The sequence below is a fragment of the Triturus cristatus genome, chromosome 8 (assembly GCF_964204655.1).
Source record: "Triturus cristatus chromosome 8, aTriCri1.1, whole genome shotgun sequence".
NCBI lineage: Eukaryota > Metazoa > Chordata > Amphibia > Caudata > Salamandridae > Triturus > Triturus cristatus.
This window is the reverse complement of record NC_140591.1, coordinates 1,694,801,266-1,694,825,976: the sequence shown is the minus strand read 5'-3', so window position 1 is coordinate 1,694,825,976 and position 24,711 is coordinate 1,694,801,266. Positions and strand designations below refer to the sequence as shown.

The window sequence follows — 24,711 nt, the reverse complement described above, 5'->3', positions numbered from 1 at the left end:
AAGCTTGATCAACATGACGTCCGAATTCAGGAGACTGAGGAGCGGATTTCTGCCTTGGAGGATGGTGCCACTTCCGCAGGCAAACAGATGACTCTAATGGACAGGCTCCTTAAAATAATCGCGGACAAGAATGAGGACCTAGAAGCCAGGTCCCGTCGCAATAACGTCCGCATTTTAGGCCTTGCGGAGTCCACCAATACGGGGAAAATGGAGGCCTACATCGAGAACCTTGTGATTGAGTTATTTGGGAAAGACTCCTTCTCCCCACACCTGATCGTTGAAAGAGCGCACAGGTCCCTGGAGGCCCGCCCTCCTCCTGGGGCCCCTCCGCGACCCATCATCGCACGATTCCTGAACTACAGGGATAGAGATGCAGTCCTCCGCCGCGCCCGGGAGATAGGTACAGTGCGGCACGGCAATGCGACATTATCATTCTTCCCTGACTTCACCGCATCTGTACAAGAGTCTCGATGCAAGTTCGCTGCCGTCAAAAAGAAATTACAAGCCCGTGAGATCCCCTATGCCATGCTTTACCCTGCGAAATTGAAAATATCTCATCAAGGCAAACAACTTTTTTTCAGCAGCCACAGCAGGTTGAGGATTTCCTCAAGCAGCATAGGAGGGACGAGACTCGAGAGAAAGAGGCGCCACATCGCTCCAGGTCGCCCTCGCCGATGGGACAGCAGGACTGACCGCACTTGCAGTGGTGACAGGGCCACATACACATGCCGCTGCAGAACTCTCCTGATCCCGCTACCGCACATTCCTGGTGAGGTAACCCTCTACTATTATAGATGTCTGAAATAGTGATTGCTTACTTCAGTGCTCGGTCACCCACCTCCGTCCCACACTAAGAAGCCGGACGTGCCGTCTGGATTCTTGTGGGTGAAAGTAAGGAGTTGGGTGGCAGGTTGGGCACCCCTAGACATAACCCCCCCGACGGGTGAGCCCCTCTACACCCCCCCCCCTAGCGGGGTAGGGGTTGATGTCCTACAGTTTTCTTTTCCTGGGTTGGTGTTTCTGGGGATGGGGAGGGATGGGTGGGACCAATATTCCCGGCCAGTTGGGGTAGCCGGTGTGGGAGGGCATCAGTTCCGATGTTACTGTTCTCAAGCCACTGAAACACGCGTAATGAATGAGCGGAAAAGGGAAAAGGGGACGGCCCCTAGGGGGGTCCCTTTTGGTTGCCATGCTGACTGCATTGTGTTGTACCATGCTGTGAATAGCTGTAGAGCATTACTAGGCCGGGAACAATGGGGGACGTAGGGGACACGGGGCCTATGCAACAGTTTAAGTTGGTCTCCTGGAATGTACGAGGATTAAATGACCCGAGAAAGAGACGTCAGGTCTTGGGTTACCTAGATAGGCAAGGAGCGTCCATTGCCATGCTTCAGGAGACACACTTACGGCCCGGGGGGGACCCCTCATTTGCGTCACCCTGGGCTGCATGCAGGGTGTTCTCGTCCTACTCAACTTATGCTAGAGGCGTGACCGTATTGGTGCGGCGCGGGATGGGGTTCATACCGGCGGGAACCGAGGTGGGACCCTGTGGCAGATATTGCATGATTTGGGGGAGGCTCCACTCTCACACAATACTGTTCGCTTGCTATTACGACCCCAATGTAGATGACCCGGCGACGCTTTTGAACATGTGGGGAAAGATACAGACACTAGGCATATCTCATGTTATCCTGGGAGGAGATTTCAATACTGCGCTTCGGCCCGCAGTGGACCGCTCACACCCTCAGCCGTCTCACTACTCTCATACCCAACGCACCCTGGTTAACATAACAGATGAGAATCGGCTGATTGATGCCTGGCGACATCTCCACCCCTCGCTCCGGCAGGGCACGCACTACTCCGCTGTACACTCCACTTGGGCCCGCATCGACTATATATTTCTGTCTCCCGGCCTTACCCCATGGCTGGTCAAGGCGTGTCACCTGGCACGCACATTCTCCGATCACTCCCCTGTGTTAGTATCGCTGCACGTTCCCCTCGATGTGTCCCCATACCTGAACTGGGGCCTCAACCCTGCGCACCTCACAGACTCAGTATTTCTGGCAGAAATGGAGGATGACATAACAGACTTCTTTAACCGCAACACTAGCACAGTCACCAAGTTCACTACTGTATGGGAGGCTGTTAAGGTTACTGTGAGGGGGTGGTGCATAGCAAAAGGCGGGGGGATCCTCAAATGCCTGCGCGGAGATGTGCATAGCCGGGAGGCTGAATTGTTGCTATTAGAGCACGAGCAGGCGCTGAACACACATGATCAGGGGATCGCGGTGCGTCTTAGAGAAAAATTGAATGAGTATACAGACGTGGCCGCTAAGGAGTGCAAGTTCCTGGGGAAGCCTTATGTTGCGCGGATATGCGGCGAAGGTGACCGACCCGGTAGAGCATTGGCTTCGGCGGTACGGCCGCCTCGTTACCGAAATTACGTGTCCTCTCTGCTGGATGAACACGGGGTCCCGCAGAGGGACACTTCGGCTCAGCTCCGAGTCCTTACTGACCACTACATTGGTTTGTATACCTCCCGTAGAACGACTCCGATTGCACTACATGAGTACCTTGACGACACCGCGGTGGCCTGGTTGGGCCCATCCCAGCAAAAATTTCTGCATCACGAACTGGAACTGGACGAGATCAAAGACGCGATAATGTCCATGAAGTCAGGCAAGACACCGGACTCGGACGGCTTACCGATAGATTTTTACAAAGCCTTTATCCATGTCCTTGCCCCTATACTAAAGCAATTGTTTTATTCTGCCCTTGAGGAAGGTATCCTGCCGGGGACGATGCGCGAGGCCCTCATCACATCTCTGCTGAAGCCGGGTAAACCCCCGGAGCACTGTGACTCGTACAGACCCCTCTCTTTGTTGAACACGGACAGTAAGATACTTGCGAAGGTGCTCGCAACGCGGCTTAATTTACTGATGGAACGTCTCGTTCTTCCCGACCAGGCCGGGTTCGTCCCGAACCGGTCGACTTCCCACAATCTTCGTACCCTGCAGGCGGTGATACAGGATATCGACCCCCGCTGCGAGGCTGCGGCGGTTTTCTTGGACGCCACCAAGGCGTTCGATTCACTTGAGTGGGATTACTTACTGGCCTTGTTGGAGCGGATGGGAATTCCCTTCAACTTCCTGGACTGGATCCGGTTGTTGTACCGCCGACCTCAGGCGGCGGTCCTGCTCAATGGGTCCCGATCTGCCCCATTCATTATTCACAGAGGCACTTCGCCCTCGCTATAGAACCGCTGGCGGCCAAATTTCGCCAGCACCATAAGCACCGATCTCTTATTTATCCGGAGCGCCAATTGCTCATTGCGTTATATGCGGACGACATGACGCTGTACGTCCATAAGCCACGAGAGAATCTTAACCCCTTATTGCGGGAGGTGACTAAATTCGGGGCTATATCGGGCGTACAAATAAACTGGGCGAAGTCTGCTTTATTCCCCCTGACTGACAGTACTGAGCAGTTCCCGCTAGATTACCCCTTGCTGTGGGAGGCGGACGAGATAACATACTTGGGGGTTAGGGTGACCAGGAACCGGGAAGCCCTTCTTAGAGCAAACTATGGGACTGTCATAGACAAGCTCTCCGATAAAATCACGCAATGGAACCATCTCCCGCTGTCTATGGCAGGACGCATCTCCCTGATCAAGATGGTAGTACCTCCCAAATTGTTGTACCTTTTTACCAATATACCATATAGTCCAGGGGCATACTTCTTTCGGACCCTCAATTCCCAGCTTTCCCGCCTTATTTGGGGCGGGAAACAGGCCAGGATCGGACTGCGGACACTTATGTTGCCCTACCATCAGGGCGGGCTCGACGTTCCGAACTTTCAACGATATTATGATTGCGCTCAGGGCCACTTTGCGGTGTACTGGTTCCACCCCCCCCCCCCTTCATGGCACACCTGGCAGTGGAAGACGGGTTTATGAGGCCCGAGAAACCCTCCGGGTATCTGTACACAGAGACCGGATTGGGGACTCGCGACCCCACCACGGTAGATTGCACTGTTCAAGCCTGGAGGCGCATGGCAGACTATATGGGGGTTACATTTCTGTACTCTCCCCGTATGACTTTGGCACATGATCCCAGACTAAGTGTTACCCGCGAGGAGCTTGGACGTAGGCTGCTCGCGCGGCTGGCGATCCATACATGGGGCGACCTATACCACCAGGGGAGCTTTCGCGCTGCGTCCCACTTCTTCGGGAACACCACCCCGTCGGTAATGGATACCTTCCTATACACTCGACTCCGACAAAATATTAGGGCGGTCACTCCTAACTTCCCGGACGAGCCGGACACCATGGCGCCTTTACATGCCCTGCTCCAGACGACCACCCCGACACATGTGGTCTCGATGTTATATAAACATGTACAGGCGGCGCCCTCTCCCCCCCCTCTTAGGGCGCGGACTGACTGGGACAACGACCTGGGTGCCCCAATGACAGATGCCCAGTGGGAGGAAAGCTGCTGTCACACCACTGCTGTGACAGGCAATGCCCGCCTCCGCTTGATACATTTTAAGTACTTACACCGCCTTTACTTCACTCCGGCTAAACTGTACCGCTTCGGCCTCCGGGATGATGATCGCTGTCTGCGATGCTGACAGCCAGGAGCGGACTTCATGCACCTGGCATGGTCATGTCGGACTGTGGCTGATTATTGGATCGCGGTTTTCGCGGCCCTTTCTATAATGGTCGGGATGGAAATGAAAATGAAATGAAAATAAATTTATTGAGCGCGATTGCTGCCCGGGGGCGTCCAAGCGCTAAGTTGTGCTGAGGCGGAGAGACCAGGAACGGAGGAATTAAGACACGAAGGATTTAGCGAACAGTAGTGTCTTCAAGTTTTTCCGGGATGAAAGCAGATTTGGATTCGATCGGAGTGAGAGGGGAAGGGCGTTCCAGAGTTTGGCAGTGTTTAGAGAGAACAGCCTGCCACCCGACCTGACCCTCTTCACTCTGGGAACAACAGCAAGAAAGGCTTCCATCGACCTAAGGTTCCTGTTTGGGTGATAGGGGGTTACAAGGTCGTTGTTAATGGGTGGGCCTGTTTTCCAAAAGGCGTGATGTGCCATGCATAACGCCTTGAATGCTACTCTCTGCCTCACTGGCAGCCAGTGGAGACTCTTCAGAGCAGGTCTGGCTGACTGGGATCGTGGAATCTGTAGCAGGGTGCGAGCTGCACAGTTTTGCACGATCTGTAATTTCCGGAGGGTCATTTCAGGAGCCCCAACATACAGGGCATTATTCGAGTCCAGACGAGACTGAATGAGGCCTTGTACCGCCACCTTTCTAGCTTCTAACGGTAGAAGTGGAAGGATCTTTCTGAGAATTCTTAGTAGGCCAAAGCATGTGGCGGACAACTTCGTGGCCTGGGTGGTAAACGAGAGTTTGTTATCCAGCCACACTCCTAGGCTCTTCACACTTTCCTTGGGGGTGGGGGGGGGACCCAGAGTACAGGGCCATAGAGAGGTGAAAGGTACTGGGGGGGTTGGGCCTAGGAGCATTAGCTCCGTCTTGTCCCCATTCAGTTTTAGGGAGGAGGAGGTCATCCATCCCTTGACATCCTCTAAGCATTTTAGCAGATCTGCCGGGCATTGCCTGTTGTTGCTAGCGGCCAATGAGACCACTAGTTGAGTGTCGTCGGCGTATGACACAATTTTGATGCCATACGGTTCGACGACACCCGCCAGCGGCCTCATGTATACGTTGAACAGCACAGGGCTCAGGGAAGAGCCCTGTGGTACTCCGCAGCTGAGGGTTTTCCTGGAGGACATTGTCTCGCCATCAAAGATCCGAAAGGATCTCTCCGACAGGAAAGACTCAAACCACCTTAGTGCGTCGCCAGATACTCCGATGTCATGGAGACGGTTCAGCAAGGTGTTATGGCTGACCGTATCGAATGCGGCACTTAGATCAAGGAGGATCACTGCCACTGATCCCCCCTGATCCAGTACCCTTCGAGATTCTTCTGTGACTGCTAGCAAGGCGGTTTCAGTACCGTGCTTTGGTCTAAAGCCTGTCTGCGATGTGTGTAGCAGAGAATGGTTCTCCAGGAACTGAACGAGTTGGGCGTTTACAAACTTCTCCAGGACCTTGCTAACCCAAGGGAGAAGTGAGATGGGGCGATAGCTAGCGTTATCATCGGGATCTAGGCTAGGTTTTTTTAGCAGCGCCCGCACCATGGCTTGCTTCCATGTCGTGGGGACTACGCATGCAGAGATGGACGAGTTGAGAAGTTCCAGCATTATTGGCAAGATGGTTTTAGATGCCTGCAGCAGGACATCTGGGGGGGCAGGGTCACATGGGGAGCCTGATTTAACTTGGCGTGCCACCTTATCTAAGGTGTCGAGATCCAGAAGAGGGAAGTGCTCAAGGGAGGGCTGCTCGGGATGAAGGTGCGATCTAGGAAGAGGTGAGGCAGTCGCGTCCCGGTTTGTAGCTACTGATGGGAATGTAGAGTAGATTTTTACAACTTTGTCATGAAAAAAGTTAGCAAGCTCATTACATTGGTCCTGGGTTTTATTGGGCGGGGTTGCTGTATTGGGGCTGGTGCATAGCTTTATTATACTAAAGATTTCCTTCGGCTTAGATTTAGCTTCAGGAATTTTATCTGAGTAGTAGGTTGCTTGAGCGAGCCTGATTCCTGTTTTATAGGTTTTAATCGCCTCTTTATAGGCGGCCTTTTTGTCCGGAAGGAAATCTAGTCGCCAGGCTCTCTCTTGTTGCCTGCAACGGCGTTTTAGTTCCCTCAGGGATTCGGAGAACCAGGGTGCAGATTTGTGTATTTTCTTTGAGGAAGATCTGCGAAGAGGGAGGATCGGGTCCAATGAATTTGTAATCCAGTCTACAAAATTATTATTTGCCACATTAGGGTCTGGGCAGGGTAGTGGACGAGTAGCGTCCAGAATGTGTACCCAGGCATCCACAGGGAGCTTTTTCCAATTTCTTCTGGTCGTGGATTGGGGTGGTAACTGGGTGACTTTTTGTGTGGTCCAAGTAAACGGGACCAGAAAGTGGTCCGACCATGGGATGGGAATAGGTAAATCGACCGTCAGACCCGGGCAGTTGCTGAATATGGGGTCCAGCAAATTGCCCTTTTCGTGAGTTGGAGCTGACACCAGCTGGGACATTTGAAGAGCTCCAAGGTCCTCTATTATTTCCTTAGCGAATTGGTCTGAGGGGGAGTTAAAGTGGAAATTAAGGTCCCCTAAAACCGTGTGGTTGGCCGCAGCCATAGTTCTTTCTGCTATAATCTCTGGAAGAGATCTGTGGAACATTTTAGGTTGTTCTGGGGGGCGATAAATCAGGGTGCCGGAGAAAGAGCTATTAGCATTCATCTCGATGCAGAAAGCCATGCTCTCACACTCGGGAATGGTTTCTGTTGAGGTGCGGCATTGGTACTGGGTCTTCAATACGATCGCCAGACCTCCCCCTCTCCCTTCCGATCTGTCTAGCCGGACAATATGATACCCTGTAGGTAGAGCTGATACTACGTCTGGCTCGGAGTGCGCCTTAAGCCATGTCTCCGTCAGGAAAAGGACGTCTGGTTTTTGTTCCTCTAGCAACATAGCAATCTGCGTGCTATGTTTGGGTAGGGAGCGGCAATTTAGGGCAAGCATGCGGTATGTTTGTGCCAAAATAGACTTATAGGGATGGCGGAAGGAATATTTACAGAATGGGCATTGAGTAGGAAGCTCTGTAGGGGCGTAGATATGGGTACAGTGAGCACCGACTCCACTGCCTATGCTACGAAGGGCCGCCGAGGAATAGGTCTTAACCAGAAGAGTGTGGGGATCAGGGTTTATGGCCCCTGGCCCCGTCTGGTCGCGGACGGGCGCAGACGGGCTTGCCTTAGGCGCGCCTTCGGCGCGCAATCGTCGCGCCCGCTGCGCTCGTCCGCTGCGCTTCCGGTGGGGGCTCATGCTTTGTGGCGGAGGAGAGGAGGGGTTAAAAGGGGGCGTGGCTTCGCTAGTGGGCGTGTCCTGGCAACAGGCCAATCACGTCGCGGCAGCTGGTAAGACCTTGTCCACGTCAGCAAGCAATCAGCTGAGTGGCGAGGGATCAACAGAATCGGCGATTTTAAAACAATTCACAATAGTTATTAGAAATAAATAAAATTAGCTGTTTGTCCCTGCTCCCGGCTGTGCCTCAGGAGCTAAAGCTAGCAAAACGCTGCGCTCGTAGTCAGCGCGCGTTTTGTGTGAAAGGGGGCGTGGCTTCGCTAGTGGGCGTGTCCTGGCAACAGGCCAATCACGTCGCGGCAGCTGGTAAGACCTTGTCCACGTCAGCAAGCAATCAGCTGAGTGGCGAGGGATCAACAGAATCGGCGATTTTAAAACAATTCACAATAGTTATTAGAAATAAATAAAATTAGCTGTTTGTCCCTGCTCCCGGCTGTGCCTCAGGAGCTAAAGCTAGCAAAACGCTGCGCTCGTAGTCAGCGCGCGTTTTGTGTGAAAGGGGCGTGGCTTTGCTAGTGGGCGTGTCCTGGCAACAGGCCAATCACGTCGCGGCAGCTGGTAAGACCTTGTCCACGTCAGCAAGCAATCAGCTGAGTGGCGAGGGATCAACAGAATCGGCGATTTTAAAACAATTCACAATAGTTATTAGAAATAAGTAAAATTAGCTGTTTGTCCCTGCTCCCGGCTGTGCCTCAGGAGCTAAAGCTAGCAAAACCCCCATGGATATACCCCCATGCCCCATGATTGCCCTTCTGGGCCGCTCATGCCCCACATTAAAGGCGCACCGGAAATTTTTCTCGTTGGGACTTTTGCTATCTAAGCGCCATGTGGCATGCAGATGGGGACGGGGGCGAGCGCCCAAGTTCAAGACCTGGTTGGCCACGATGTCAACCTGGCAGGAACAACTGCACAGCTATGCTGACCTCTTGCCACACCGATCCCGTCCCAAAGACCTATGGGGACCCCTCACTGCATATCTCCTGCGCTCTCAAGACTCGACTGAAGGAGGGAGGGAGCTTCAAGATGACTCGGAGAGAGACGGGCTGCCTACCCCACGCGGTCCAGGGTCTGCCCCCACGGGTGACCATGGCTGATGCATCACCTTACCCCCACTTACACCCTTCCCTTTCACCACACGCCGCGCACAGCATCCCTGCCTTGCCCTGCCTTACCGCACGCTTTCGGATGTGCCTACACACCTCGCGCCGGATGCTCGGGAGGGGTGGCTGGAGGCTCTCTTACTCCCCCTGACCCCTAGGTAGTGAGACTCTGGCTCTCTAATAGCACGTGCAGCATGGCATTCTAGATAGTAACACCATGTTTCTGGCTCCCTGATTAGCTCATATTACCCCTCCCAGCGCAATGGACCTGGCTATACGAGGCGGAGCTGTGCCGATACTTGCGCCTAACTCATTCTTCAGTGCGATTTGCCGTACAGCAGCCCGCGCCGATCAGTCCTTTCTGCCACATACTGTGCATGGTGGACACAACCTGGGAGGGAATCGAAGTTTGATGTTGTGTGGTTCCTAAGTTGGTTTATATAGATAAACGAAACCTCAATTACTCACTGTGGACTTTGCACCGCTTTGTCACTACGCATCATTGCATATCTGTGCGGTAAATGTTTTTATTCCGCTGCCGGCCCTTAAGGGTTGTAGGCGCTTGAGCTGTGTTAAATGATTGATCCTAGTTAGACACTGTTCATTGCTCATGATACTGCATTGCCGCTACCGGCCTGTTCACTCAGGTTGTAGGTGATAAGCTGTGTAAGATTTGATTGTGCCCAATAAAGGTTTTTCAAAAAAAAAAAAAGAATGCATTAAGGAATCAATGGAATTCCCGTATAGATTTTGATGCCGGAGTGGGGATCGGGAAGTGTTTCTAAGTGGTACAAACTGCAAGAGCGCTTTGAGCGGCGCTCTCATGTGCCAAGACATCTTGTTGCACGAAGCGTGCAATGGGTCGGTATCGAACTAGTCTTGCTACATGAAAGGGAATCCAGCTGCCGTGATCACGCTGGTGTTCGAGCTACTCTCGAATGGAAGTTACTTGATGCTGAATGATCAGGGTTGCTGTGGTATGCTTCCGGGCATCACCTATCTAGTCACAGTAAACTCCAGGGTCACTTGCTGTATGCAAGTATTGTTTCCACCAACAAACACAGGGGCATATCATCAAGGACACGCGATAATTATCCCTAAGCGCACTTAGCGCTAGGATAATTATTGCCGGCTAACGTGGAATTTTATCACTGAGATAGCGTGCTATTAGCAACGCTTATCTCAAAAGCAATAAAATTCCAAGCGCTAACTGCCAAATGTGAGATTATTGCTGGAAATCCAGCGATAATCTCACAAAGTTTGGCGATAGCTTGTTGATAGGGCAGGGCAGACTTAGCCATTATATCCAATGTAAGGTGGATATCATGGCTAAGTCAAACTAAAAGCATGCATAAGGAAAGCAGCGATAACCAAGGTTAGCGCTACTTTTCTTATCGCTATGCTTGTTAGCGTGCCCATTGATAATTGGAGAAATGTCGGGTAGCGACATTTCTCCAGTTATTTTGGGACGGAACGCCAACTTTGCATCTCATTAGAGATGCAAAGGTGGGTGTTACGGGAAAGGGAGCTAATGCAAGGATTCACACGATAGCGTGACCTTGCTGATAAGGCGATAAAATTATCACCGCTTTTCGTCTGAAAACAGACGCAAAAGCGTTATGGCCTTCGCTGAATGTTTCCTTTATACGATTTTATACTTTGAGCAGAGTGAAAGCCATGCTTTTACAGCAATCTGTACCCCTAACCTCCGCTCGAGAAACTTTTGAACTTCAAACCGCAAGGACCTCGAGTGAGATACAATCACTTATACGTGCAAACTACCCCATTCATTTAGCAGAAATGGTGGAGCGTATCTTTAACTTGTCTGATACGAGTGGTATTATACGTTTATTTAAGTCCATAGGGTCAGGATTCTTAAGCACATTTCGGACAGTCCTCTGAGTAATCCCAAATTTTATACACTCCGTATTTGGAAGCATTTTTGGAGGTCTACCGCTAATTCTGCTAGCAATAGCGGGAATCCTGATTGTCATCTATTTGCTACGCTATGTACGGCCCTGTCACGAAGGAGATGGCAAAAGCGCTCCTGGATCGAAAGTACTATGAGCGCATGGTACAGCATCTGGTCACACCTCGCCTGCGTCTTGGTTCTTAACCTTTCGACCAGTCCTAAGGGAGTGCATCTTACCTGTACTGCGATGCCTGTTTTGCGGTGAAGAATGCGTGTTGGACCTCTGTCTGACATTTGAGACAGACACACCTGTGGATCTCTGACATATTGGAGCCCTTGCGGTCCCATGTCCGAGTATGCCCACAGCGTGTTCCGATATTAGTGAATGCATTCCTCGTAAACCCTCAAGTGCCTTTGACAACTAGTTGGAGTATCAACTCCTTAACTAGCACCACCAGCACCACTGGTCCCCAGGTATTGACTACAACACCGTCTGCGGCAACACCAGCTGTTGTCAGTCCTACCGATCATCTGTGCTCCATCAACGTACTCTGCGAGGTGTTATATGGACAGTCCCCTGCAGCAGCAAGCAGCAATGGTTTTGTCTCCCGGCCAGAATTCTTAATCCACAATTGGCTCATCGTGTGCTGGGAAAAGAATTCTGTATTTTTTTGGTCTTTTTTCTTCATCTTTTTTCATATTCTAAATTTGGAACATTCCTCAAAATTGACACACTCGTTGAGAAAGCATGGCATTCTGTCACTTGTAGTGTTTCATCTTTTATAAATGGACTCTAGTTAAGACTCTGGCTCAGGAGTAACTTTCCCGAATCCCAATACTGTTTTAATGAATTGGGTTTTTAAAGTTTTTTAAACATGACTATGTGCTATACCAATTCAACAACGAAACAGTGCAACCAACAAGAGAAGAACCAGCAAGGGGAGTCACTCTTGTTTTCTAAAAAGAATCCTAGTTGGTGACATGCTTCATCATTGAATTCCCCCCGGAGAGGCTGAGTGCCACTCTGGTGTGCTACAACGCCCGACTACAGCGGAGCAGGTTTTTTTGGTGTAAGGCGTTAGTGCAATAGGTGAGTGGAAAAAAGTGATTTAAAAAATGCCTTGGTTTTATCCCCAAAAATGTTAATGGTGGAAAACTAGGCACCAATAAAAACAAGTGCGTCGGATGTTTTAACTGGCTAAATTGACCAGATACATCCTACTGTGAAAAAGGAAAAATGGTCAACAGGTTTCTGCTTCATTGAACCCCACGGAAGGGAGTGTGCAGGTGTCATACAGGCGTGTGATTTTGATGAATGTGTGACTATAAGCCACCGCCCCCAACCGGGTCCCATGTCGTGAGGTTATACAATACTTCACATACTTACGGCTTTCAGAAATCCTGAAGGCTCAACAAACAACCGTGAGTTTATTCGGTTTATTCCACCACAGGTTAGAGTGCGCCTTAGCATGCGCATACCGCCGTGGTGTGCTGGTCCTGATGAATGCTTCGCTAATAGCCCTTTGAAGCAGAAACATGTTGACCATTTTTCCTTTTTTCACAGTAGGATGTATCTGGTCAATTTAGCCAGTTATTAAAACATCCGACGCACTTGTTTTTATTGGTGCCAAATTTTTGGGATAAAATCAAGGCATCTTTTAAATCACTTTTTTCCACTCACCTATTGCACTCACGCCTTACACCAAAAAACCTACTCCGCTGTAGTCAGGCGTCGTAGCACACCAGAAAGGCACTCGGCCTCTCTGGTGGGAACCCAATGATGAAGCATGTCACCAACTAGGTTGGTGAGTGAGGGTTCTTTTTAGAAAACAAGAGTGACTCCTCTCGCTGGCTCTTCTCTTGTTGGTTGCACTCTTTTGTTGTTGAATTTATATTGTTCAGGGGAACCAAGAGTGGCTCCATTTGTTTTCCCTCTCTCTCTCTCTCATTGTTTATCTATATGCGCTATACACCCATATAATTTTTCATTTAATTTCATTTCATAATTAACAGCACTCTTCATTGTTGACCTTTTGGAAGAGGAGTGGGTGTTATGTGTCATATAGGTACCCCAATATAGTCCCGGGTAATATCAATACACCGTGACATACATTACCTCCCCGTATTACACATTAACGAGCCTTATAAGGATTGAACGCCTTTTATGGACTGAATCTTTCACCTAGTTTTGGGCCTGGGTGCAGAAAATTGTTTTTTCCCGAACAACAGAGGCCTAGAGCTGTATCAGTAGGCTCACACAGTATGAATTAATATCCATAAGATTCTTGGAAACAGGACAGGGGCTATACCACCATATCTAACCACTTGGTTAATCTCATATGTCATCCTCAAACCCAACAATGGCTGATTCATGAGACAACGGGACAAAGGAGCTCTAAGATACATTCTGTATAAATACAGCACCCCTTGCTGATATTAATCAGAGGGAACCCAGACTTCCAGGCCGACACACTGACCAGAGACGCTGACGCACCTGCATGCAGATGCTCCAGCTGACAGTGGTCTGAACAGCCCTTTCTGGGTGTCCAATTCGAAACCAAGAAGGGCTCCTACATTCACACTTCAGGTAAATGAGGTTCGACTAAATCCTAGAGGGATTCTTGGCTTTAGATCTACTCACTTGCTAGGTACACTTGGGTACATCTAGATAGTCATCGTAGGAGTACACACACTTTTATCTCTGCATTTAATATTCATGTATTTTATCATGCTTATTGTACAATGGTAGAACTGTATTATCTATTCAATTTCGTAGTAATGCTGATCATATATCTCTGCTACTATCTAACGATCGTCACAGCTCATATATTCTACACGAGAGTGACAACTGTTCAATAAATACTTATTGAAACGCCCAGACTGTTATGCCCATCATACATGAAAGTTTGTCATTCTCATTTCGTGCATACTACTTCTGAATTCAAATTAAATAGACCTGATCCCTGTTACATGAGCAGATATGCCCCTGTGGTGTCCAAGTCGATTCCTGGACACTGCCGGTGAACAGGGAAGCCATCGTGAGCACATGTACCAGGCACTGGTGATTGCGAGTTCCCCAGCTACATGATGGCCTCTCTGAAACCAAAGATGTTTGGTATCAAACATCTCACATTAATAAACCCACACTGATTCCAGAGGTGGATTTAATAATACATGCACCCAGAGGTTACCTTACAGATGCTCCCTGAAAACCTTCCAACCTCTAGTATGCTGGCTGACTGGTGAAGACCAGCCTGCCCCGTCAGACAGGTTTCTCACCCAGTGCAGGTGAGAGCCTGCGCTCTCTGAAGGCAGAAATAATGCCTGCTACGGCCTGTTGTGTTGTCACCTCCTCCAAGCAGGATGGCTAAGTGATCAGGATATCAAGGCAGGAGGCTTCTAAGGCCTCTGCTGCCTTTGATAAGCGACCCAGCCTTCCCCCAGACACGGGAAATGACACCACCTGCCCAGGGCCCATTTGGCACCAGGACAGGTGGGAACATTAGCTAGTTAGGTGGACTACCTGTTGTGAACTGAAAACTACTTCCACTATCTTGGTTTTGGTGGAATTAGGTTCTCTGTGTTAGGCTTATGCCCACTTCCCACAGGAAGTGGTCATATAGCGGGTGCAGTGACCCTAAAGGTGACTAGTCCATTGGCTACTACCCGTTCCTGTGTACTCCACTTAATGTCCCTAAATTGAGTATTTAGATGACACCCCTGATGCCAGGAACTCAGATTCGAAGAACCAGGAAGAAGAGGACAAAGAAGATCTGGAAAAACGAGAACTAAAACTTGGTGTGGACTTTTTGGTGCCAAAGCCTACCTGCACCAGTCTCAACAATTGTGAAAAAAACAATTCATCCTGCAGCTGAGCCTCTACTAAGAACTGGGATGGACTGCCAGCCCTTCGCAATTTGCCAGCAGTCTCCCTTTGAGTAGAGGAGCTACTCCCCTGTTGTCCGCGGGCACCAAAACAGCATATTTCGGTTGACCGTGCTACCGCTTATCGCACCGATGCAGCAGCACCTGAGGAAGAAGTCATTGTTTTCCAGGAGGTCAGATCCATCTCCCCACGAAATGAGACGATGCCAGGGCCATTCAGAGCAGCACAGCACCAATATTTGGAATACAGGACCCCTTGCAGCAACCAAACACTGTTTGAGTCCAATCGGGACTCCGAGACAGCGACTGAGCAGCCATTGAGGAACATCAGCACCACAGCGACCGACTTCCAGAGTGGCCCAGCTGTCCTGATTTTTGCACCCTCAACTGGTGAAGCCGACAACAGCAAGGACCTGGGACGCACTAGCCCAGTCGACCTAACCCCTCTGCAGGCGAGCTCCCCGGCCCACGTTCTCAAGAACCACCTGTGCTGCTGCGCTCCCAGGATCCTTGTGAACTGAGCCTCTTATCGGGAGCTCCCGGACTTGACCCTACAGCCTGTTTTTAGGTGCCCCCCTCTCTCCTTCGGTGTAGCACGTAAGGCTACCAACCCGACCAGCACCTCTGCACCCCGACTCCCCAGGGCAGGTACACTCCAACTGCTGGTAGTACTTTGGACCTTACCCCCTACCAGCGTAAGTCCCATAGGAAAGCATTACGAGTAAAGACACATTTAAGGGTACATTTTGCTCTCCTGTGAAATTCAATGTGTCAAAACATACTTACTTATTTCCGTAGCTCTTTGTATTAAATTTTATATAAATATACAACTGATTCTATTTAATTGGCCTCAGATTTATTCTTTGAGTGTATGTTTCATTTATTGCCTCTGTGAGTACAACACATGCTCAGCACTACCCTCTGATAAGCCTAAACTGCTCGTCGACAATACCACAAAAGAGAGCATTTAATGTTTTCATTTGTGCATCTGTATACCAATAAGGGTTGCCTGGACTCTCTGTGCATTGTACTTTGTTTTAGTACACCAGAGCCGGCTTCCTACAGATAGTGTCACCTGGGCAGCTGGGTAAGGCATTCCAAACAGACGATGGGAAGTGGAGAAACACCCGGCCGCCTAACATGGCTTTCCTGATGTGTGGAATAAAAAAGCAAGGTCCTGATTCACAAACAGTTTGTGAAATATTAATTTGCTCCACAGAAGCTGAGCGTACTCCTTGCTCACAGCAGCACAAGGGGTGACACAGTTACTAGCAGCCACAGAAGTGCCATGAAACAAAGTGCCGAGCGTGGCGCAGCGCTGCCCAATACAAGATAACGCCGAGCACAGCCACAAACTCAATGCTCCACCAAGGGTACAATGTGATTTCCTGTGTTTTATGCTGTGCTTCCCTGACAGGATGTCCCATGATATCTTTTTTTTATTTTTACTCTAAGACACAGACGTTGTGAAGTATATGAAATTGAGAGACTTACCAAAGTATGGAACATTTCATTAAAAGCGGCTTCAGCGCTCTGACATCCTCCGACCTCATTGTAATCCCATGTAGAGTAATCGTCTCGACTCCTGAATACTTTAAACAGAATGCGAGGGCTCTGAAATCCATGGAACTCATCTTACGCTTGATCTTACTTTGTGTTATATTTATGTCTTTCACACATTCTCGTCCCTTTTTCACAAACTCTTCATCTTGGGTCTCGTACAAACAGTGGAATAAGTCCATTTTGTGACTAGTGAGCTCCTCTCCTGGTTTTAGTTTTAGTTTTTCTGTTATCCACGCCTGTAGAGCAGGTTTGATTTCTGGTGAAACCTTACACTGGAATTTCCTGTTTATCGTATCCAGTCTCTCTGTGTTGAGAAGGCCGAACAGAAAGCGCACAGTCAGCATTAAGTGATTGTTTCCCAGCTCTGTGTAGTCCTTCAGTAAGCGGGTCACGCATCGCTGCTGAGACTCTGTGGTCTGTGCGGCTGCATCCTTACCTTCTAGTATGTAAAAGAGCGCAGCAAAAAACTCCTGGAAGCTCAAGTGGATGAAGCTGTAGAGGCTGACCGTATCAGTACATTGTTTAAAAATAATATTGTTCAGGAAGAGGGATTGTAGGGCCGGGATGTCTACACGATGATTAACTATGTCATGTTCTTTAAATAGGATTGTCCGCTTATAGACGCCTTCCTCAGCCAAGGCACACAGCCTCTTCAAGTTACTGGTAACGTTTTGCTGCTCAGAGTCTAAACTCTGCTGCTTCAATAAATTGAAAAGATAAAGCAAGTAGACGGAAGTAATTGTTCTCAAATCATAGAAAGAATCCTCCTTATCTTCCATCTGCTCCTTGATGACAGTGCAGACAATCCAGCACACGATGGGCACAAAACACATGGTGTAGAGGATTTCATTTTCTTTTACTATTCCGATAGCGTGTGTACCTTGTATTTCATCTCCAAAGAACCTTGTAAAATATTTTTTCCTACCAGCTTCAGAAAACCCCAGTATCTCTGCGAGGCGTTCGCCCTTCACGCACTTTTCAAGGGCGTCCAAAGCTGTTGGCCTGGTGGTGATTATTTTATATGAATCCTTTAGATACTTTTCCTTTATTAAACTGAAGATTGTTTTACGCTCTTGAGATTTTTTATCAGGATCATTGATTTTAAGTTCATCGAAGCCGTCGATGATGAAGAGCAGCCTTTCGGGGTTGGCTTCGATCTCACTCATTGACAGGAGCGGATCCCCTTCAATGCTGGGAATGATGAGGTCAGCGATCGGCCTCTCTGCACTCAGATGGTTATATTCTCTGCAGTGGATGTAAAACACATACTCAAATCTGTCCTGGAAGAGGTTGCCCGACGCCCAGTCGAACATGATCTTTCGGGCAGTCATTGTCTTTCCGATCCCAGCCGCTCCCTGGAGCACCACAGTTCTGGGGATGTGTCCAAACTTTTCAGGGGAAAATAAATCTTGGATGCTGGAGTATGAACCTGCAGCTCTTTCTTCCATAAGCTCTAGATGTTTCTCTCCACATGACATTATTTCATGTTCTTTATCTTTCTTTTTACGGTGGTTCTTTAAAATGAGGAGCTTTGTATACCTTTCTTCTAAAGTCACAGTATCACCGATTCTACTGTCATTATCTTTTATTTGTCTGAATTCATCTTTAATATATTCCTTGTACTTCCTCTTGGGATCTGTTTAAAAATAGAGAAAGCATATGAAACTGTACTTAAGAATAAAATGCGAGTTAGAAGCGATACAGTTTAATTCAACTGCACAGTCACAATGAACGTGAAACACCAGATTTATTTATAGTTGTAGCTATGGTTGGTTCTTGTTTGGTGATATCGAAGAGAATAAGACATTTCACGGTGAGATCTTAACATCGGGGATTCTTTGATGTCCTGAGATAACAGACTTTGGATTGAAATAAACAGGGCAGGAGCATGAAGGACATCATTGTAGGGAATGGAGGCTCAATTATGACATTTATTTGCTGAAAACGTCTATCAGAAAAAGAAACACATGACAGGCTCATCAAACAAGGATTTCAAAATACATAAGAAAAACTGCAGAGTTAGTGGTTCAGTATCTTCCTTTCAAAGATGTCCTGACACCCACCAGTCCACATGCAGGCCACCCTTTAAAAGCTGCAGCCTTCACTACAGTGGGACCAATTACGACAGTCGGAATTTTCTCGACCTCGTTGGAACCCTTCTGACCAACTTGGTCGGTTTACATTCAGACTGACCAATTATGATGTTCCGAATCAGTTCCAAATGGCCTCGGAGTATCCGTGTCAGTGGGAACCGCATCATACACCCCTAAGGACAGCGTTTCCACATACGGGATTATGATGTTGATTTCCAACAGCCTTTCCGTCTCGCCCTGTCTGACACAGAAAGGATGTTGGACAGTGACTTTGGGGGCCCATTGTTGGGCTTCCTTGGCCCCACGGCCTACGGTTGATGGGGTACCTAAGGCACTACGGAACCGGCCGCTCAACATCGTAATTGGCCTCTGTGTCTGTAATCTAAACCCCCGAAACAATAGTGTGGGTGTCTCTACATTCCGCGGATAGGGAGTGAAGATCGTACGAGGAGCCGATGGGGGCCACAGTCCAGGAGTGGATCTCCACACACTGCCAATTTCAAGGTAGATGCCCAACCACAAGTGCCCTGGTAATGAGAGGTGTGCGCTGATCCAGTAACTACCGCTACCCCAGGCTGAGCCATTCATCAGAAACCGTATACACTGCTAATCTGAGTTTCCGTGTGAAAATGGGGAATTACATGCTGAATCGCTGTGTTCTGCACTTCTTTCAACGTGTCTGGCCTTTTTTTCCGCTCATTGTTCCCTGATAAATTCGGACACGGTTATGTAATAACACCGTAGGAAACAACCACAGGATACAGCCGTTAGGTAAACTAAAATGTATTCGTAAGAAGAGCTGCCGAGAAAAATCGAGAGCAGCCGTTGATGCTCGGCCACCTGAAAAAGAATCATTAAACACAGAAGATTGCAAGAGTCTACATTCTGACAGGGGTCCCGGTTCGAGCAGAACCAGAACTGGAACCAGGGACGGGGACTGTCAGAATGCTTCATTTACCAAAATATGAGCACACAGCAGTACAGACAGGAACAAATTAAGAAACATAAAGCAAATAACACAAAAAACATCAATATATATAAATATATATGTAAGAAGAAGGGGAGACAACCATCTATCGAGTGAGGAGACGCTGGGGAGAGCTCGTGCTGGCTGCCGTTCTCTTGCCATTTTCTTGACTTTTACAGCCTGCCTGCCACATCACTGATCCTCGCGGTACCCGCTGCGCGGGTCCCGCATTGCCTACCTTGTTGGGATTGAGGCTACATCAGACTAGAGCAGCAGGGCTGTGAGCGCCAGGGCTGGGACTCCATTTCCCAGGAGTCCCTGCGTTTGGTATCAATTGCACCTGGACGCTCTCCCTGTTTGCCCCGCCTCCAACCACCTATTTCTTTTATCTGGAACTGCTGCTGACGCTGCGCGGGAGCGCGCGAGAGTGCGCCGGGAGAAGCCCGGGACAAGGGCGGGACAGTCTGCGACAGTCCGCGACTGGCAGAGACTGGACTGGGCTATTTACGCTGCCCATTTATTTTGGTAAAACGTTGTTATCGTTGGTTGCCCCTCACAGATTATACCTATTGTGATTGGCTATATGACTGTATATATTTTTTTGGCGTTGTTATTGTTAAGGCTTGGTTTTTTTTCTCTCTTTCTTAGCAGATCACTTTGTATTTCTAAGGGTAATCGTGTCCATAGTGTATTGTGGTGCGCTATGTCTAATCTAAAGCTTCCTACGGCCATAAATACTATGGATAACTATCTGGTGCAGGTAGTAGCTAGAATCAACAGCGAGAGGAGAGCCTCTCTGGGGTTGGATGTATCCCCGGAACTTGCATTGATGGATTTCCCCTCAGCTGATTCACCTGATTTAGCTAGTAGCAGTAATAATGTGATACTATCTGAATCTGCTGAAAGCACCAACTTGACCCAGCCTAGTTGTGCTGCTGTGGCAAGTAATAGGGAGGAGGAGACTGAATTGTATACAATAGGGGAAAAAGCCCCAGTGGATGTTCCACGTATGACAAGAAGAGTAGGAAAGGGTCAGCCTACTCGTGGAGGCCTACGCTCAAGTCGGAAAAAGCCGGCTTCACCACCTAATAAAGCAGCTGGGGATGAGGAAGAGGGGTCGACTGATGATATTTGTATGGCCCTTTCCAACGCTCAGTTTAAGAAGCTGTTGGGTATGATTGACTCGAAAATTGGTGGCATCGTTAAACCCCTGGTCGGCAGGATAGAACAGTTAACTGCAGAAGTGAACAGGCTGGGGGATCTCTTGGATAAGACTTTAGTTAAAGTAGAGAGTCTACCTGACGAAGTCGTAACTAGAGTGGAGACTAAAAAGGGTACAGGTAGTCCGGATGATGGAGGAGCAGTGACTGCTTTGCCTAGCCAGCCGGTTGTTCCACAGCTAGCCACAGGGGTGGCCGTTTCAGGGGATGCTGTCCCTCAAGGTGAATTTATGGCTGTGAACACAGCAAAGGGTTCAGCTGAGCTCATTGGTGAGGCTTCCCCTCTGGTACTTGTGTTAGCCAACGTCCCCATATTGTCTCCAGGTCAGGAAGAGTCTACTCCTTCTCTGTTGTCTAAGGCTCTATACTGGCTGTCTAACAACATGGTGATAACTCCCTGGGGCAAGCAACAGCTGGCAGCAGAATTAGTTATGGCAAGGAGGGTGGAGTGGATTGGAAGCAGCCCTAAAAGATTTCAGGGTGATTGTGTTGTTTTAAATTTTTCAAACCCTGAAGTATTAATCGATATTCTTCCGAATCTGTTACCGCCACAGCGAAGAACTGCCGATATTATCCCTCTGACCCTAGACTTTTTCTATCACCGGAGAGGGAGGGGCCCCAACCCGTCTATGCTGCGGACGAAATGGAGCATGGTGTCAAAACTGGGGAGAAGGGGGTCACAATCTGTCGAATGCGGCTTTAACACAGTAAGAAGGGTTGTACATTCTGAAGAGTGGGGAATACATTTAGAAAATAGGTTCTCGGCTCTTTCAAACTTAGACGAATGCGACTGACTTCTTGGGGCCAAAAGTATTGTTCTATCTGAGTCAAATGATCAGGGTAGAAGCAGTCCATCTACATTTCAGGGTGTCGATTGTGGAAATAAGTTATCTCCTTGTAAGGCTATCTGTAATAGTGGCCAGTCTAGTGCTGTGGATTTAGTTATGGGTAACCTTGGCACTCCTGATCTTACCCTTAATACGCTAGTGGGTACTATGACGGGGGCACCAAACTTAATCTCTTGGAACTTGGCAGGTTTTCACTCTAAAATTGAGTGTGGGGATTGGCTTGGTTTTGTTACCTCATTTGATGTATGTTTATTTCAAGAAACCTGGGCATGTGAACCTGTTTTTGTCTTGGGGTACTTACATTTTTCTGTACCAGCTTTAAAAGGACCAAGAGGGAGACCAATCTTACCATCTGGGTTCGACAGTCCCTCAAATTTTCTATTAAATGTATGGTGACTAATTCTAACGATATCCAGTTAATTAGGATAACTAATGACACTTCAGGTTCTCTTGATGTTTACAACGTGTATGCTAGAACCACCCCAAGGGTGGACAACCAGGAGTGTTGAATGCCCCCAAGGGTGGACAATCAGGAGTGTTGAATGCCCCCAAGGGTGGACAATCAGGAGTGTTGAATGCCCCCAAGGGTGGACAATCAGGAGTGTTGAATGCCCCCAAGGGTGGACAATCAGGAGTGTTGAATGCCCCCAAGGGTGGACAACCAGGAGTGTTGAATGCCCCCAAGGGTGGACAATCAGGAGTGTTGAATGCCCCCAAGGGTGGACAACCAGGAGTGTTGAATGCCCTGGGCGGCCTCCTTGACATTAATTCACAAAGCAAGAATATTGTTATAGCAGGCGATCTTAACCGGACCTTTGAGCCCTTAGCGACTGGCGAGGCTTTTCTTGGAGCTGAAGAGGATTCACTTTGGGGTATCCCTGCTTTAGAACTGAAGCCAGTCACACGTTGGACTGAGGACATAATAGGCCTGAATGCTATGTGTCTCGAAAAGGGACTAAGAGCCTTAAATGATAGAACAAGTTCAGATATAAAAGGCTCTATGACTTTTGATAATGGGAGACACAAAAGTAGAATAGATTATCATTAATTAATTTTAGATAATTCGTTTTATTGCTGACTAAATTTTTAAGATGTATCTGTATTTTATCTTTTTTTTTTTTTTTTTTTTTACAGGTATTATGGGAAATTGTCTGCAAATGAATGTACCTTAGTTGATTTAATATTGCATTATTTGATTTTAATCGATTGCATTTTAACTGCATTTTAACTATGAGTGTTTGTCCTGCTTTTATGAGTAATTACTCGAATAAAGCATTATTTGACTTTGACTTTGACTTTGTAAGAAGAACACTTCCTAAGGGACAAGGGAAATGAGGTAGACATTGAAATAAAGCATCAAGGAGCCACTGCCTGAACCTGACAGGTGACATTGGACAACGCCCACTCCTACGTCACACTTTTCTGCTTCTTCTGCACGAACATCAGCTACCCCTTTCCTTTCTTTCACCAGAACATCGTTTCCAGGAGTTCCCATCTTTGTAGAAGCCCAATTTTCCCTGGAACACTTAACCTCTTCTGAGCCGGATCCATGGACAGATTTGAGCAACCTTCCCATACTCCCCCATCAGCACCCCCTACTCTCACAGCATTACCACTTACTCTGCCAGCCACAAGCGGTCCATCAAACTTGCTATCACTTTTATGCACATAACTAGCCCAAATCGTGAAATAAACACATTCATTGGGCGAGACGTAGATCATTTGCCTTTTTCAGATTTCAAATCGCCATATCCAGCGAAGGGAGCAGAGAGAAAGGTTTTATCAGCACAGCCACTTGCCCACCTTCCTGTTGTCAATCTTCCGCCGGTGCCCGTTCTTATGTGGCTGTCTCGTTGGCAGTGCCCTCATTGAGAATTAACCAGGGTGAAACCTGCCAGGAACTTTTTAACAAAACCTTAGACTGGCCGGTTCGCCATAGAGCATGTCCTTTTGTCATGCACGGATAGGGCCAATCCTACCAATCTAGAGGAACTAATGGTACGGTTCAGTCTTTTAGAGGGGGTCCCTCACTTATAGACTATGGGCCAGATGCATCAAAGGGCTTTACCCATTCTGTGTCTATGGAAAAATGTCTTCATACATAAGGCCCTATATGTTTGTAAGTCCTCCTTTTCTAACCTGGTTCCACAAAGGAGAGACTTTACCCACAGAATAGGGAGAGCCCAATGCTCTGTGCGCCTCCATGCTTTCACCAATCACTCATCGACAGCACGATTTAAATCATTGGTAGAGTCATTTCAACCTTCTGGTTAAATAGGCAGCTGACAATAATATTGTCTCCCCTTTTCAATATGGTTTCCATCCAAAATGAGGTACCACTGAACAATGTCTGAATGTGGCCCTGGCAATTCCTAAGCACTCTGCTATTTATCTCACCTTCATGGATCTGTCCACCGCCTTTGATTCCATGAAGAGAACCAAGATCTGTTTGTTGTTGCTGGACCAAGGAGCGGACCCTCCACTGGTAAACTTCCTGCACTCAGCTGGAGTCCACTTTAACTCGTATGGGGAGCTTTCTCCTGATTCCCTTTGAAGAGCGGAGTGCGACAGGCGTGCGCTTTGGCTCCCCTACTCTTCATCCCCATCTTGCCCAGGCTAGCCTTACGCTTAATAAAAGTGCCAGGACAGTCTGTAGCGTTATTAGTACAGACTTTAGAGGGACTGTCTTACCACCATTAAAGGCGTGTAATTCGCAGTGTATCAGTGCAGCCACTTATGCCGCAGGAGTCTGGGGTGATAACAACTGTTGGGGCATATTTATTAGGAAGTGGCGGAGTCTGGCATTAGACTTCTTACCTTGATGCCGCACTCTGCCACTTCTAAAACGCAGGGCTGCACCATATTTAAAACATGTGGTGCAGCCCTGCGTTTCCTCCTGCGCGGGCACTAAATTTAGCAGCCTAGCGCCAAGGCAGACACCCTTGCACCAGAGTGCAAGGGTGTCTGCATTGAGGGGAAGATTGTTAATATGCAGGAAGGTCCGCCAATCTGAAATGGCATTTTGGAACTTGTATGTGTGCTGCTTAGCAGACATAGAAGTTGCAAGACATCAGGTTTTAAATGATTGTTTATGGAAGAAATACCTTCCTGCACATAAACAATCAATGGGGTCT

The 24,711-nt window shown here is 48.4% G+C and overlaps 1 protein-coding gene across 1 annotated transcript in view; it reads right to left on the bottom strand.

Moving 5' to 3' along the window:
* The window catches only part of LOC146808627 (NACHT, LRR and PYD domains-containing protein 3-like), a 318,459-nt gene extending 299,753 nt beyond the window's left edge, over positions 1-18,706 (bottom strand). Inside the window, exons 1-2 of the mRNA XM_085624016.1 lie at positions 18,631-18,706; positions 16,381-18,085 (exon numbers count right to left, since the gene is read on the bottom strand). Of these exons, the coding sequence (XP_085480142.1) occupies positions 16,381-18,085; positions 18,631-18,706 (1,781 nt within the window). The remainder of the gene's footprint in view (positions 1-16,380; positions 18,086-18,630) is intronic.
* Positions 18,707-24,711: the final 6,005 nt, after the last annotated feature.